Source organism: Lynx canadensis, chromosome C1, assembly GCF_007474595.2.
Source record: "Lynx canadensis isolate LIC74 chromosome C1, mLynCan4.pri.v2, whole genome shotgun sequence".
NCBI classification, from domain to species: Eukaryota; Metazoa; Chordata; class Mammalia; order Carnivora; family Felidae; genus Lynx; species Lynx canadensis.
Window position 1 is genome coordinate 10872895 of NC_044310.1, and position 13590 is coordinate 10886484.

The following is a 13590-nucleotide window of genomic DNA, read 5'->3' on the forward strand; positions in this document are numbered from 1 at the left end:
CTCCGGCAGAGTAGCCAACTTGACTTGACTTAGTCCTTGGCATGACCCCGGTTTCCTCCATGCCTGTGATGTGAAGAATCCATTCTCTGTCCTCTGGGTCCCCAGGTCTCTCTGTGGCTCCACACCCTCGCCTGGTGTCACTCAAGACCATTCACCTGATCACCTCCCTCAGCCATTCAAATAATAGTTATTGTTGTGAAATATACAAACTGAGGAGTAAATGAAATGCAGTTATATTCACCACTATCATCATCATTATCATCATCAAATGAACCCTTGTGGACCATCAACATCAAATGAAGTTGAGAAATTACTCAGCCATTTCCCCCTTTCATTTTCATATGAAAATTTTCAAACATACTGCAAAGTAAAAAGAATTTTACAAAAACCCTCCCACTTAATTCCACCATTAACATTTTGCTATACTCTCTACTGCATATCTGTCTATCCATCCCTCTATTCATTCATTAATCCATCTTTCATGCATTTCAAAATAAATTTCACACATCTGTAGCCTTCTTCCTAAATATTTTAGTATATATACACCATTAATCAGAATTCAACAGTTTTTGTCTTTTTGATGTAAAATTAACATGCGGTGTATATGTTATCAATTGCTGCATGACAAATTCTCCCAAGACTTAATGGCCCAAGGGGCTGCCTGGGTGGTTCAATTGGTTAAGCCTCTGATTCTTGATTTCGGCTCAGGTCATGATCTCACAGTCGTGAGATCGAGCCCCATGTTGGGCTCTACGCGGAGCGTGGAGCCTGCTTAAGATTCTCTCCCTCCCTCTCCCCCTACCCCTCCCCTGCTTGCACACATGCTCTCTCGCTCTCAAAAAAACAAAAAAACAGAAACAAAACACTCTAGTGGCCTAAAGCAAAATAAAACAAAACAAAAAAACCCAAACTAAAACAAAAACAAAAAACCCAAACGTGGGTTTTTTATCTGATACTCTTTTTGTGGGTCAGGAATTTGGGAGCAGCTTAGCAGGGTGGCTGTAGCTCAGGGTCTCTCATAAGACTGCAGGTAAGCTGTCAGCCAGGGCTGCAGTCATCTGAAGGTTTGACTGGGGCTGGAGAATCTGCTTCCAGGATGGCGCACTCACATAGCTATTGGCAGGAGGCCCCAGTTCCTCACCACATGGACCTATCCAGAGAACTGCTGGAATGTCCTCCTGAAATGGCAGTTGGCTCTTCCTGAAAAGGTGGCCCAAGAGAGCAAGATGGAAACCACAACATCTCTTAGGACCAAGCCTCAGAAGCCGCTATGTCATTTTTGCAATACCCTACTGGTTACACAGGTCAGCTCTATCTAGTGTGGATAAGACTCCCCATGGCCCTGAATACCAGGAGGTGAGAACTCCTGGCAGCCCTGTCTTAGAGACTGGCTACCACAGTCTGTCCTCTGGTCCTCAATGATTCACCACCTCTCACTTGCACAACTCCCTCACCCTCTCCCAAGCGCCTCCCCCCGCACCCAGGGTCTCATCCCATTCCAGCATCAGTCTAAATTCCAGAAGCTCATCATCTAAATCAAGTCCAGGTACAGGTGGAGCTCACTGGGTGTAGTTCCTTAAGCTCAGGTTCTTACATACCATTCCCAGCAATCTGAAGACTGTGAACTGAAGACATGGGTTGTCTGTCCCTCATGCACCCAACATAGTCTGGTGGGACAGAGTTTATGGACATGCCTTCTTTTCAAAAGGGGAAAAACAAGAAACACACAGGAGTCCTTGGCCCAAAGCAATTCTGAAATCCAGCCAGGAAAATGTTGGAAGTTCCTTTATTAGGACTTAGACCTATTCTTGCCCAGAAATGACCCTTCATGGCTCTTGCCTCTGCCCTCTGGTTCCTTGGTTCGGCCCTCTGAGTCCTCCTGCCTTTTCCATGAGAGGTATCACATTTGCAGCTGTGCAATTTTATAGTCTGCTACCTGCCTATAGACGCGTGGGGGTCATAGACTTCTCTTGCTTTTGTGGGTCTCCATCTCCGTCAGTCCACACTGGTAGTGTTCCTTCTTGGGGTTCACCCTAGTAGGCAAAAGCCTTCTTGACACAAACCCTCCTCTGCCTTGGGCTTCTGCTGAGAATGGGAGGGACAGCCCTTCTTAGAAGCCCTGTGTTTTACCTGAATCATTCCCTGACACGCCAGCTTGGATCTCTCTGCTTTCTTGACAAAGGATATTACAGTCTTACACTCAGCTTCATCTTTGGAGCGTGCTTTCCTGAGAGTGCCCTTGATTTGGTCTTTGCCCAACCCACATCTTACATTTCATTTGCCATCTGGAGAGGGAGGGAATTTTCAAGTCCTATCAAGTCCCAGCTCCTTGTGGTTCAACAGTCCCCCTGTTGGCCTCTCTCCCCTCCTGCAGTTCATGGTAAGTGCCAGGAAGAGGGCAGGTGGCACCTTCCAGCACTCTGCCTGGGCTCCATCACCCAGTTCATTAGGAACATCTTCTACTTTCCGCATCACCATAGGCCATGTGTTCTAAAACTTCTTATAAGGGATCCTTATAAGAAGAGAGAGAGAGAGAGACCAGGGATGCCTGCACATGGAGGAAAGGCCATGTGAAGACACAGAATGAAGGTAGCCATCTACAAGACAAGAAGAGAGGCCTTAGGAGAAACCAACCCTGATGCCACTTTGATCTTGGACTTCCAGCCTCCAGACTATGAGAAATATAATTCCGCTGTTTAAGCTGCCCAGTCTGTGCTCTTTTGTTATGGCAGCTGAGCTGATGATTGCAAAGTCCATCCACTATTGGAGAGGACAATCCAAAGATGTGAATACCAGCAGATAAGAACCATTGGCGCCATCTTGGAGGCTGGCCACCACACAACGAAAAGCACCCAGTCCAAATCCTAAAGACACCCACACGCTGATAATTAAGGCACCCACATGCTGTCCCTGGTGAGGACTGATAATTATCTGATAAGCACCAGGAAAGCCAGATGGCTGTGAAAATATTGAAGCAACTTCTCTCCCATTTGGCAAATAGCCACCACTTAAAACTTCTTAAAGTGTCTCTGTCCCCCATCCCTGCCATCCCACTGTCCCAGCCATCCCATCCCTCCTTTGGGGTTCTCCCCACTGGGACCTCCAAATGATCCAGCAACTAGAGGGTTTGTTGTGAACTGAGTTAAACCAGTTGGGTCGTACATGGCCCTTGGGGTCTCTCCTCGATAGGTATTAGGAGCCAGTAAAGACATTTGAGACGGGTGACAGGAAACCACTCCAGCACCTCCCTGTCTGGGTGCAAGGAAAGCAAGTCTCAGATAAATTCTACCCCGTGCAGACTTCCAGTAAACATAGCAAAGGGATGTCAAACATCATTCAGCCTATTCTGTAGGTTTGATGAAGTCTGGACTCTGTCCTTTAAGGGCTCCGACCATCACCTAGTAGAAAAGTTCATTCAAGTCCGCCATGACAGGGGCACAGAGGCATCCGGAGTTACTCCCAGAGATGGCATTAGACAGCAGAGATCTAAACCAGGACTGGACACGGGACCCTCCCTGAGTGGGGGCACAAGCAGGGCTCCCCAGTACTTCAGCCGACCGGCAAGCATACCTTCCTGCTTTTGCCCTTTGGGAGCCTGTTTCTAACATAAAGCATACAAGGGTAATAGGCCACCCTTTTTACCAACTAAAAACCTATTTCTGGCCTCTGGTTTGCTAATCAGGAAAGCCTCCGGTGTCACCTGCCTCTGGACTGTGGCCTGTGCAGTGTAATGCTGCCCGGCCACCCCAAGCGTGGGGACTCCTGATTGGGGCGACTGACTGCCCCTAGGCTGAAAAGTAAACAACTTGCACATATATAGCATCAAACAGGGAGTCTGCTGAACATTGAAAAACTAAGCCACAGGCCTTGTGACCATCAGTAATGTGACACAGGGGCCTCCAGAATCCGGCTGGATGTTATACTCAAAGCCTTTGCCGTAGAATTAGTGTGTGTGTGTGTGTGTGTGTGTGTGTGTGTGTGTGTGTGTGTGTGTATCTCACTTCTCCTGTATTCCTTTAAAAAAAAAAAAAAAAAACCCAGTTATAGATGTTGGCAGGAAAGGAGAGATCAAGTGAAGAAGGAGAACAAAAGGGAGAATGTTCCAGTCAAGTGCTTTCAGATGTGATAGCCACCAGCCACACGTGGATTGAGCTAACGTGGCTAATGTGACTGAGGAACTATATGTTTAATTTCCACTAATTTAAATTGCAAAACCGACACCTGATTCAGTTTTTGGAAGGTTTTAAGTACGCCTGGAACATCTTGAGTATGCAAATCTGCTTCAACTGCAAGTTTTTGTGAAGCCCAAATACAGATCAAGTCTTCCCATTGAAAATTTAGCTTCCGGGGCGCCTGGGTGGCGCAGTCGGTTAAGCGTCCGACTTCAGCCAGGTCACGATCTCGCGGTCCGTGAGTTCGAGCCCCGCGTCGGGCTCTGGGCTGATGGCTCAGAGCCTGGAGCCTGTTTCCGATTCTGTGTCTCCCTCTCTCTCTGCCCCTCCCCCATTCATGCTCTGTCTCTCTCTGTCCCAAAAATAAATAAACGTTGAAAAAAAAAAAAAAAAAAAAGAAAATTTAGCTTCCGAGTTAAGATGCGCTGGATTTCAAAGACATAGTGCCCCCAAAGAAAGAGTGTAAAATGTCTCTATCTTTTTGGTCTTGATTATGTGTTGAAATGATACTGGGTTTTTTTCTAACGTATGGGGTTAAATCTATTATCAAAATTAATTTCATCGTTTTACCCTTTTAATGGAATTAATACCAGAAAATTTTAAACTGCCTTATATGTATAGCTTGCATTATTTTTCTATCAGACAGCACTGCACTAGACAGTTAAGTTAGGATCCAACGGCTCAGGGCCCAAGTGGGTCGGGTGGGGGGAGTGAGCTTTGAACACAAATTTTCTAATCATGAACTTGGTTGGGGGATGTTGGGGGGCGGAGAACAGGCAGCTGCTGGAACCAGCGAGCGGCGTTCCCTCCCAAGCCCTTCTCTTGCCCCTTATTGTGTTGGGCACGCGCCCCTCCCCCAGCCCTTCGCGGCAGGGCCTCGCGGAATTCCCCAGGGAGGAAGCCGGAAGTGCTTGACAGAGACAAGGAGCCGCCATCTTGGTGCTTTGGGCCCTGGGCGCGGGGCCTGCGCCCCCCACGCGGAATGCCACCGGCACGTGGGAGGCACGTTCCCGGGAGTGGTGTAAGCCCAGAGCACCCAGCAGGGCCCCCTCCCCGTCCACAGAGCGGCAGGCCCCCACCATGGTGACAGGAAACCAAGTAAGTGCGTGGGGAGCTTGCTTTTCTCGACTATTTCTAGGGAGACCAACTCGTCCCGGTTCGTCTGGGTCTTTCCCGGCCTTGGTGCTGAAAGTCCCGCCGTCCCAGGAAGCCCCGCAGCCCCTGGCCAACCAGGGCAGCTGGTCTCTTTACCGGTTTCATCAGGCAGCTGCTAAACCTCCGTCTTGTGACTCCTCCAATCCAGTCCTTGGCAATCACTTGCCAAGGAGACTCCGTGCGGAACGGCTCCTCGGTGACGGGGGCTGTCACGGTGAACCAGCTCCCAAACTCCTCGTTCACGGCCTCGTTACAAACGTTCACCACTCCGCAGTGTGCTGGTCCTGGAACCAGACCGGCGGGGTCGGACCCGACTGCCCCTTTGCCGGATGCATGGCCTCAGTCTCTCTGCACCTGGGCTTCTCAACCAGGGGGTGCTGAAGCTGCACCTGCCTCACTGCGTTTTTGTGAGCTCTGGCGTTTTCGTAGGGAAAGCACTGGTGCCACAGAAGGCAACAAGCCTGCTATGAGTTCTTGGTTATGAGCGGGCCGGGCCCTGAGCTTTTGTTACCCTGCAACGCCTTCCCGGTCCGTAAGTGCACAACAGAATTGAGACAGGTGCGGGTTCGCACGGGAGCTCGGCCTCCTTCAAGCCCTGTGAGCTTGGGCAGACGATTTCCCTCTCTCTGCCCGTTTACACATCTGTCAGATGGCAGCAGTAAGTTCATCTCAAGGGGCACAGACTGAGACATGGTCCCCAACCTCACGGAACTTACCATTCAGTCGGGGAGACGGACGTTAGCGAGAGGATCACAGAACAACGTCTATCAAATGGTAACCGCGACAACACCCGACAGCCGAGGTGCCTGGTACCCTGTGAGCTCATAACTACAAGGACCCGACTTAGTTGGGGGATCAGGAGGGTATCCCCGGAAAGGTAGGCGACCTTTACCCTGAAGTGCAAAGGCGAGGGAACAGCATTCCAGGTGGAAGGTGAGTGCCGAGGCTGGAGTGCAAGGAGTCGGTCGGCGTGGCTGAAGAGTGTGCTCCCAGAGGAGGAACGTGGGGACCCTGTAAAAAGCATGGGAAGCGATGGCCGGTGTTAACCCGGGACGGGACGTGACCCAAGGTCCAGCTACACCAGGAGGCGTCTGACTTCAGATAGGTTTGCCTCCACAGGGAGACCAGCTTGAGCACAACTGAGAAAGAAGGCTCCTTCCCTCTTGGAAGAGTTTTGCTTGGCCAATTTGTTTTGTTGCCTATAAGGAGCAGATAAGAAATCCAGCCCGCCCCAAGGTAGAACGAGGACATCGCTGGGATCCCAGCCCGTTCTGGTGCAGGAGCCCAGGCCCCTTTCCTTCTGCGCGGCGAGGGATACTGTGGCCGCAGCCGCTCATCCAACGCACAAGGCCATGTGCTCCTCCGGGCCTTTGACTATGTCCACTCGTGCTTCTGGAGTCCACAGACACGTTCAAGACCTGGGTGGGGCAGAAAATCACTGGCCCTGAAATGCATGAATACAAAATGCAGAATCAAAGCGAATGGATGATTAAATAAAATGCCCACAAACGTGACGGTGTGTACCTCCTTCATTGTCAGTGTTAACATTCATTAACGTTTCGTGACCTTTGGAAACAATTGGTTCAATTTCTCACCTCACGAGAAGCCAAGAATGTGCGGCGATTGCCCAGAAGTCAGTCAGGTGGAGATTGAAAACCCCACTTAAAGCCAAATGATCTCATAAGCAGAAATCCAGAAGTCTTTCCAAAGTTTCTACGCTGAAAAAAAATTTAATCGGTGTTCGTGTGAGTGGATTGTGTGCAGAGTGGGACCTCCACACGTAATGATGCCAGGACTCCAGAAAGTCATGAAAAACCCTTGTCATATTGGGGGGCAGGGGATAAGGAAAAATCAGGAAAACCTAAACATCTATAAAATGGATCCTGGTTAAATAAATATGTTTGGCACACTTGTATAATGGACTACAATGCCACCATTAAAAAGAACAGAGTATAGGAGTGCCTGAGTGGCTCAGGCAGTTGAGCATCTGACTTTGGCTCGGGTCACGATCTCATGGGCTGTGAGTTCAAGCCCCAACTCGGGCTGGCTGTTGTCAGTGGGAGCCAGCTTCGGGTCTGCTGTCCCCTCTCTCTCTCTGCGCCTCCCTTGCTGGCACTCACTCTCTCTCCCTCTCTCTCAAAAAATAAAATAAATAAATAAACATTTAAAAATATAATTAAAAAAACACAGTATAAGGGAATTAAAAGGCACAAACTCCTAGTTATATTAAAAAAAAGAAAAAGGAAGGTGTCATAGCTATAGATAGTGACGTGGGAAGATGTTTTTGTTCATTGTAAGGTGAAAAAATGAGCCAGATAAAAATCTCTGCAGTAGAAATCCATTCTTTTAAAGATATAATTGCAGTAAAAAATAGCTGACATTTAGTGCTGAATGTTAAGGTAATGCTCAGGGGTAGGGAACTTTCTCTGTAAAGAGAAACTTTTTCTGGGGCACCTGGGTGGTGTAGTCGGTTAAGCGTCTGACTTCAGCCAGGTCACGATCTCGCGGTCCAGGAGTTCGAGCCCCGCGTCGGGCTCTGGGCTGATGGCTCGGAGCCTGGAGCCTGTTTCCGATTCTGTGTCTCCCTCTCTGTCTGCCCCTCCCCCGTTCATGCTCTGTCTCTCTCTGTCCCAAAAATAAATAAACGTTGAAAAAAAAAAAAAGAGAAACTTTTTCTGTTAATTGAGACTCTGTGGGCTCTATGGTTTCTGTCACAGCTACTCCACTCTGCCGTTGTGGCTGGAAAGCAGCCATAGACAATATATAAGTGAATGACTGTAGCTGTTGTTTCAATAAAACTTTATTTACAAAAACAGCTGGATGGCCAGGTTGTCCCTAGGTCCGTGGTTTGCCAGCCCCTGCTGTACATCATTACTTCATTTAATCCTCAAAGTGCTCTTTATAACAGAGACTAACATGTAAGTGATATAACCAAGGTGTGGCGAGAGTAAATGGCCTGCCCAAGGTCATCAGCTCTTACGTGACTTAGCGGAAAGCCTAGAAAGAGACACACCAAAGCCCACCGGCCTGGTTAACACCGCGACCTGGGATGAGGCAGCTCTTTCCCTTTCTCATACTCCTGTCATGCGTGTTCGCCATTGCTCAGTGAGCGTATACATCGCTTTGTAATTTTCTAGTAATGGGGGAAAAGACTATGAGGTTAGTCTGAAAATAGCCTTCCAGACCTTAGGGACCCTCGCCATGTTAAGGTAACGCTCTCTGTTGATCTTGTATGTTAGTGTGGACCAACGCTGTGGAACTGTCAGAGCCGTCAGTGGCCGAAGGGATTCCCGAGGCAGGACCTCCCGGGGAGATTTATGCGGACCAGGACTCAGACCAGCAGGATAAGGTGAGGGGTCCTGTGCACCTGACTGTTCAGTTAGCTCATGAATCTTCACCGTCTTCAAAAGAGATTGTACCCCCCTCACTTTACCGATGGGGGAGCTGAAGCTCAGAGAGGTTAAGTCACTTGCCCAAGGTCACGCCGTGTGAGGGGCAGAGCTGGCATTCAACCCTAGGTCGGGTTAACTTGGAAGCTGGTACTCCTGACTCCCACACGGTAGCTGCTTGGTCAGCCACGAGTGGTGGGACACGGGTGGGGAGTACACATCTCCTGGCGGGAAGGTGTGAGCACTGATGCCGAGGCCTGAGCGAAGACGGGTTGGTTGAAGAATCAGAGAGGTTTAGAATGAAAGGGGAATGGGGGCCAGAACCGGTGAATTCAAGCCATCCTGGGAAGGAGCCAGGTTGATGTCTCCCTGCATAGACATAACCCTGAAATTATCCTAAAAGAGGCAGTCCTGCATTATCTTTCTTTCCAGGGCCTGAGCCTGCAGCAATTTTCCAAGTTTGTGAGGAGCAGAACCACTTGGGGTCCTGGTTAGGCGTGGGAATCTGTGACGTCAAGTGGCAGGTGTCTGGGGACCAGACTTTGGAAGCGTCGCAGAGAGGCAAGAAGCCAGGCTCAGATACTGTCACCAATTGTCTATTGCTGTGTACGAACCACAAAAAACTTAGTGGCTTAAAACAGTAATGTATTGGGCTCCTTGGCTGGTCTCCCTGAGACCCTTGATCTCACGGTCGTGAGTTCAAGCGCCATGTTGGGTGTGGAGCCTACTCAAACCGCCCCCCCCCACACACACACACGCACACACACACACACACACACCAAAAAAACCCAGCAGTTTATTACTTCCCAGCATCTACAGGTTGACCTGGAATGTTCTTCGGCTGGCGTCCCCTGGCTTCGCTCATGCAACTGTAGTCAGCCAGCCCTTGGCCCAGCCAGTGGTCTGGGATGGCCTCTTCTCCACGTCCGGGACCTCAGCCAGCACGCCTGGCACGCTGGGCATCTCTCTGCGCATGGTTTAGTATCCGGGGCTCCTTTACAGCACGGCAGCCCCGGGCTTCCCGGAGGGCCAGAACAGAAGCTCTACGGCCTTTTAAGAACTTGCCTGAAGGTTGCTCTCCATCTTTTCGGCCACATGCCCTTGGTCAAAGCAAGACACGGGACCAGCCCACATTCGGGGTAGTAGATTCTGCTGCTTGCTGGCAGGAGCTGCAGAGCATCTGTAGCCGGTCTTCAATCCATCCCAGTTTTACGCTGGAAATATTATGCAACCAGATTTATAATTTTTTCTATTTATATAAGCCATTTACGCCCTGACTTCCCAGAACTCCTTCAAGTGAAAGTGCCAATAAACAAATCAGCTGAAGCAACCAAAACAAAACAAAACAAAACAAAAGGCATTTGTCGGCTCATCTTCTTGAAAACTTAAAAGCCTACCAGTTTCAGGCATGGCTAGATGTACAGGAGCTTAAGTAAGATCACCAGAACATTCCCTACTACCGATCTCTCCCTTCTGTTTCCCTCGGAGTTCGGCTCTCTAACGGCACGCGGGCTTCATGCGTTGGAAAAGACCAATTCAGGCAAACAAGCCTCTAAGTTTAAAGCTCGTGATCCAAAAGGAGGCAAGATGCTCTCCCTCGGTAACAGAGGCGCCAAGTCCCTGAGAAAGCCCTGATTGGCCAGCTTGGGTCACGTGCACATGGGAGGCGGGACAGGAAGGAGCAGGGCACATGATTGACGGCCCTACCAAGACCACAGGGAAGGGGGCGTGTTTTCTCAAGGAAGCGGGGGGGGGGGGCTTGTTCCCAAAGAAAGGCAGAGGCCGCAGAGACACCACACCCTGCAGGCTTCTTGGTGCTCCAGAACCCAGCACACGGTCTGGCGCGTAGTAGCTGCTCAATAAATGTTTGTTGCATAAACGATAAGCGCCCGGCTGACCTTAATTGGGTGGAACAGACGCGGCTGCCCAGGTGTTTCATGCCACCCCTTGAAACTTTGCCCCAGGCATTTGCAGGGATTCAGAGAAAGGCCCTTGGCAGCAACTGGCAATGTCAGAGAGGCTTCCTCAAGTCGGAAACCCTGTCCTTCCTTGGGCCAGGGAGCTGGCAGGGCGTGAGGCTGACTGGGTAGCTAGCTCCCCAGGAAATGAGCTGGCCTACAAAAAAGCCACTTCCCCTCTTCCGACCAATGGAAAATCGCGGGAAGAGCAGGGACTATTGAAAAGCAGAAATTCTGCAGCTCCATTTGCAAATACACCTGAGGACTTGTTTTTCAGATTTTCTGACGCTGTCTTGATGACTTCTGGTGAGAAGTTTGGGGCTTATTTTCTTTTCCTTTGGGGGAAAAGCCTAACACATTCTTTGGCTGCAGAGTCTTCTCTTTCGGAGACGTGGAGAACTGGGGCAATTACACCTGGGGGTAAAGTCAGCTGGCAGTTGTTTCCCCCCCCACCCCCCGACCCCAAGTTTACACGAGCCCACACAGATAAATCACCACTCCTGTCTCCTTTACTTTACAGGCTCGGTTACCTGGAGTACATTTTTCCGTGAATAACGCAAAGAGGCAGGATGTACCAGAAGGGAGGAGAGGAGAAAGAAATATTTCAGAACGTATTCAATTTTTTAAGTTAAAAAATAGCCCTCATTATAGGCAGCGTGTGGTCAAATAGAATGTCATTTTCCTAACGACCTTTCCTAGGTCCCCACCGTGCTAGGCTGAATATTGTAAACAAAAATATTAGAACTAAAGTCTCTAGCAACAAAAGCTCCCGTGTGGGGTGCTGGTTCTCAACACAAAAGTATAATTGTATGAGAAAGGAAATTTTCAGTGCCTGTGAGGTATAAACATCTATTACAGGAGTGTGTATACAGGTGTATCATTTTCACCAAACTCTTGTCTCTGTGAGGTTTTCCACGTTATGAGGATGACTTTGAAAGTCTGCTTTTCCCTTCCCCACCTGTCCTCACCTTCCCAAAAGAATTACGCCGCGTTTTTCCTACATTTTTTTTTTTAAATGGGCTCAGCCTTGCACCCGGACCCACACCTAGTAAACTCCCCATCTGGCCTCCACCCAGGATGAAATCATTCTGCTGCTGGGGAAAGAAATCAGCCGTCTCTCGGATTTTGAACTTGAATCCAAATACAAAGACGTCGTGATAGCGAACCTGCAGAACCAAGTGGCCAACCTGAGTCAGAGGCTGTCGGAGAAAACCTCCTCCAGGCAGAAGGAGAGGGGCACCTCACAGAACTTCCAGGTTTTGGATGAAGACATCGATGCCAAACAGAGAGAGATCGAGAGCTTGAAAAGCCAGGTAGGACTCAGAGACAAGTTGGTGAAGGCCTTAGAATCGGGACACAGGGCGACAGCTCCTGGGTAGAGCCGGGGAGCACGAGGGGAGCCACGCGGATAGACACGAAAGGGGTAGTCCCCGTAGCGTGGTGGGTATGAGCACAAATCCCAGGAATCGGGGGCCCGGCGCACATAGCCCAGTAGAACCGTGCTAACTTTGTTAAGCGCCTATAGCGTGCAGGCACCCGGCACGAGTGCCGTAGGTCCGTTGGCTTATTTAAATCGCACCGTCTCTGACATGTACCATTCTACAGAGGAGGAGACTGAGGCCGGCTCAGAGACCACGGGGAGCTTGTTCCGTTTGCCCAGTAAGTTAGGAGCAGCGGGTGTGTGCCGAATGCAGGTCCGCCCCTTCGGAGACCTCACGCTTTCACTGAGCTTCCTGTTTCTACCCAGATCTTTTGCTTCAGTGACTGGCCCTCACATCCACCCAGCCCCAGCCAGAAAGAGCTGTGGGCAGTCAGCTAGAGAGGAGGAGGAGGAGGAGGAGGAATCCCCAGTCTTCCAAACACCGAAGCCTTCGCCCAACCCCGAAGGCACTTGCTGGCTCACTTGCAGGCAATGCCATCAGACAGAAATTCTCCACCCGGAATTTCCACACTGTCCAGGATAGTCACATTCTTTTCTCTTGATACAAGCTAGATTCCCCCCGCGCCCCCCCCCCCCAGATTTCTTCAAGTACTTTAAAATTGGCCATTGACCTGGTACATAAATTATGTGTCAACAAAGTTGGTTTAAATTAAAAAAAAAAATTGGCCACTGATGAATTGTGGTCTCAGTGCATAATGTTGCCTAGACCTAGTCATGCCTGGGGCCTCTTTTCTCTGCTTGCCTGTTCACGGCCTTTCCCTCTGTGACCAACTCAAGGTGCGTGGCCTCGATCCTAGAAACGGTGCCCTAGAAAAGGACTGAGGTCGTGCGTGGTGAACCTAGGAGATCCTACCAGGAGACTATAAGCTCCGTGAGGGCAGAGAGTGGACCCAGTTACCTTCTAGGGCTCTGTTAGGACCCCGTCTGTTCATTCATTCACTCATTCCATCAATCATCCACCCGTCCATTCAGTCACATAAGATTTGTTGGGTGACTGCCGTGTGCCCTGCCCTCTTCTGGGCTCTGGGAATTTGGCAGAGGACGAGGCAGGTATGACCTTTGCCTTCCCTTGGTTGTGTTCCCAAGAGAGATCCTAAATAAATACGTACATACATAAATACATACATAAATAAATCTATTTAAATTTATTTAAATGAACAAATGACTCCTCAGACGTGTTTTAGGAAAACCAACGAAAGCAGCAGATTCTATAGGATTTCCTACTTGACGGCCGCCTTCACGGGTAGCCGACTCCTGAATGAGCATCTTTTCTTTGCTTAATCTAAACCCAATTTTGCTGTCGGACAGAGTAATTTCCCTTTCAGTTATTCTCCCATTTCAGAGATTTCCTGAGTGCAGGTGGCCTGTCTTGCCCAGATCCGTGGACAAGGGGTGAATTAATCCCCATACAATTTTTTTTTTTTTAGTCAAACATATTTGACAGATAACATCACGTAATCCTCTCCTATCTCTGA

The 13590-nt window shown here is 49.5% G+C and overlaps 1 protein-coding gene across 8 annotated transcripts in view; it reads left to right on the forward strand.

The window, feature by feature from the left end:
* Nucleotides 1-13590, forward strand: part of FHAD1 (forkhead associated phosphopeptide binding domain 1) — a 122417-nt gene that overhangs the window by 31840 nt on the left and 76987 nt on the right. For 7 of the 8 annotated variants that reach the window (XM_030326293.1, XM_030326292.1, XM_030326298.1 and 4 more), the window contains exons 5-6: nt 8567-8676; nt 11751-11987. In XM_030326293.1, coding sequence (XP_030182153.1) covers nt 8567-8676; nt 11751-11987 — 347 coding nt within the window. The remainder of the gene's footprint in view (nt 1-8566; nt 8677-11750; nt 11988-13590) is intronic. The other variant, XM_030326301.1, reaches the window with a different exon arrangement.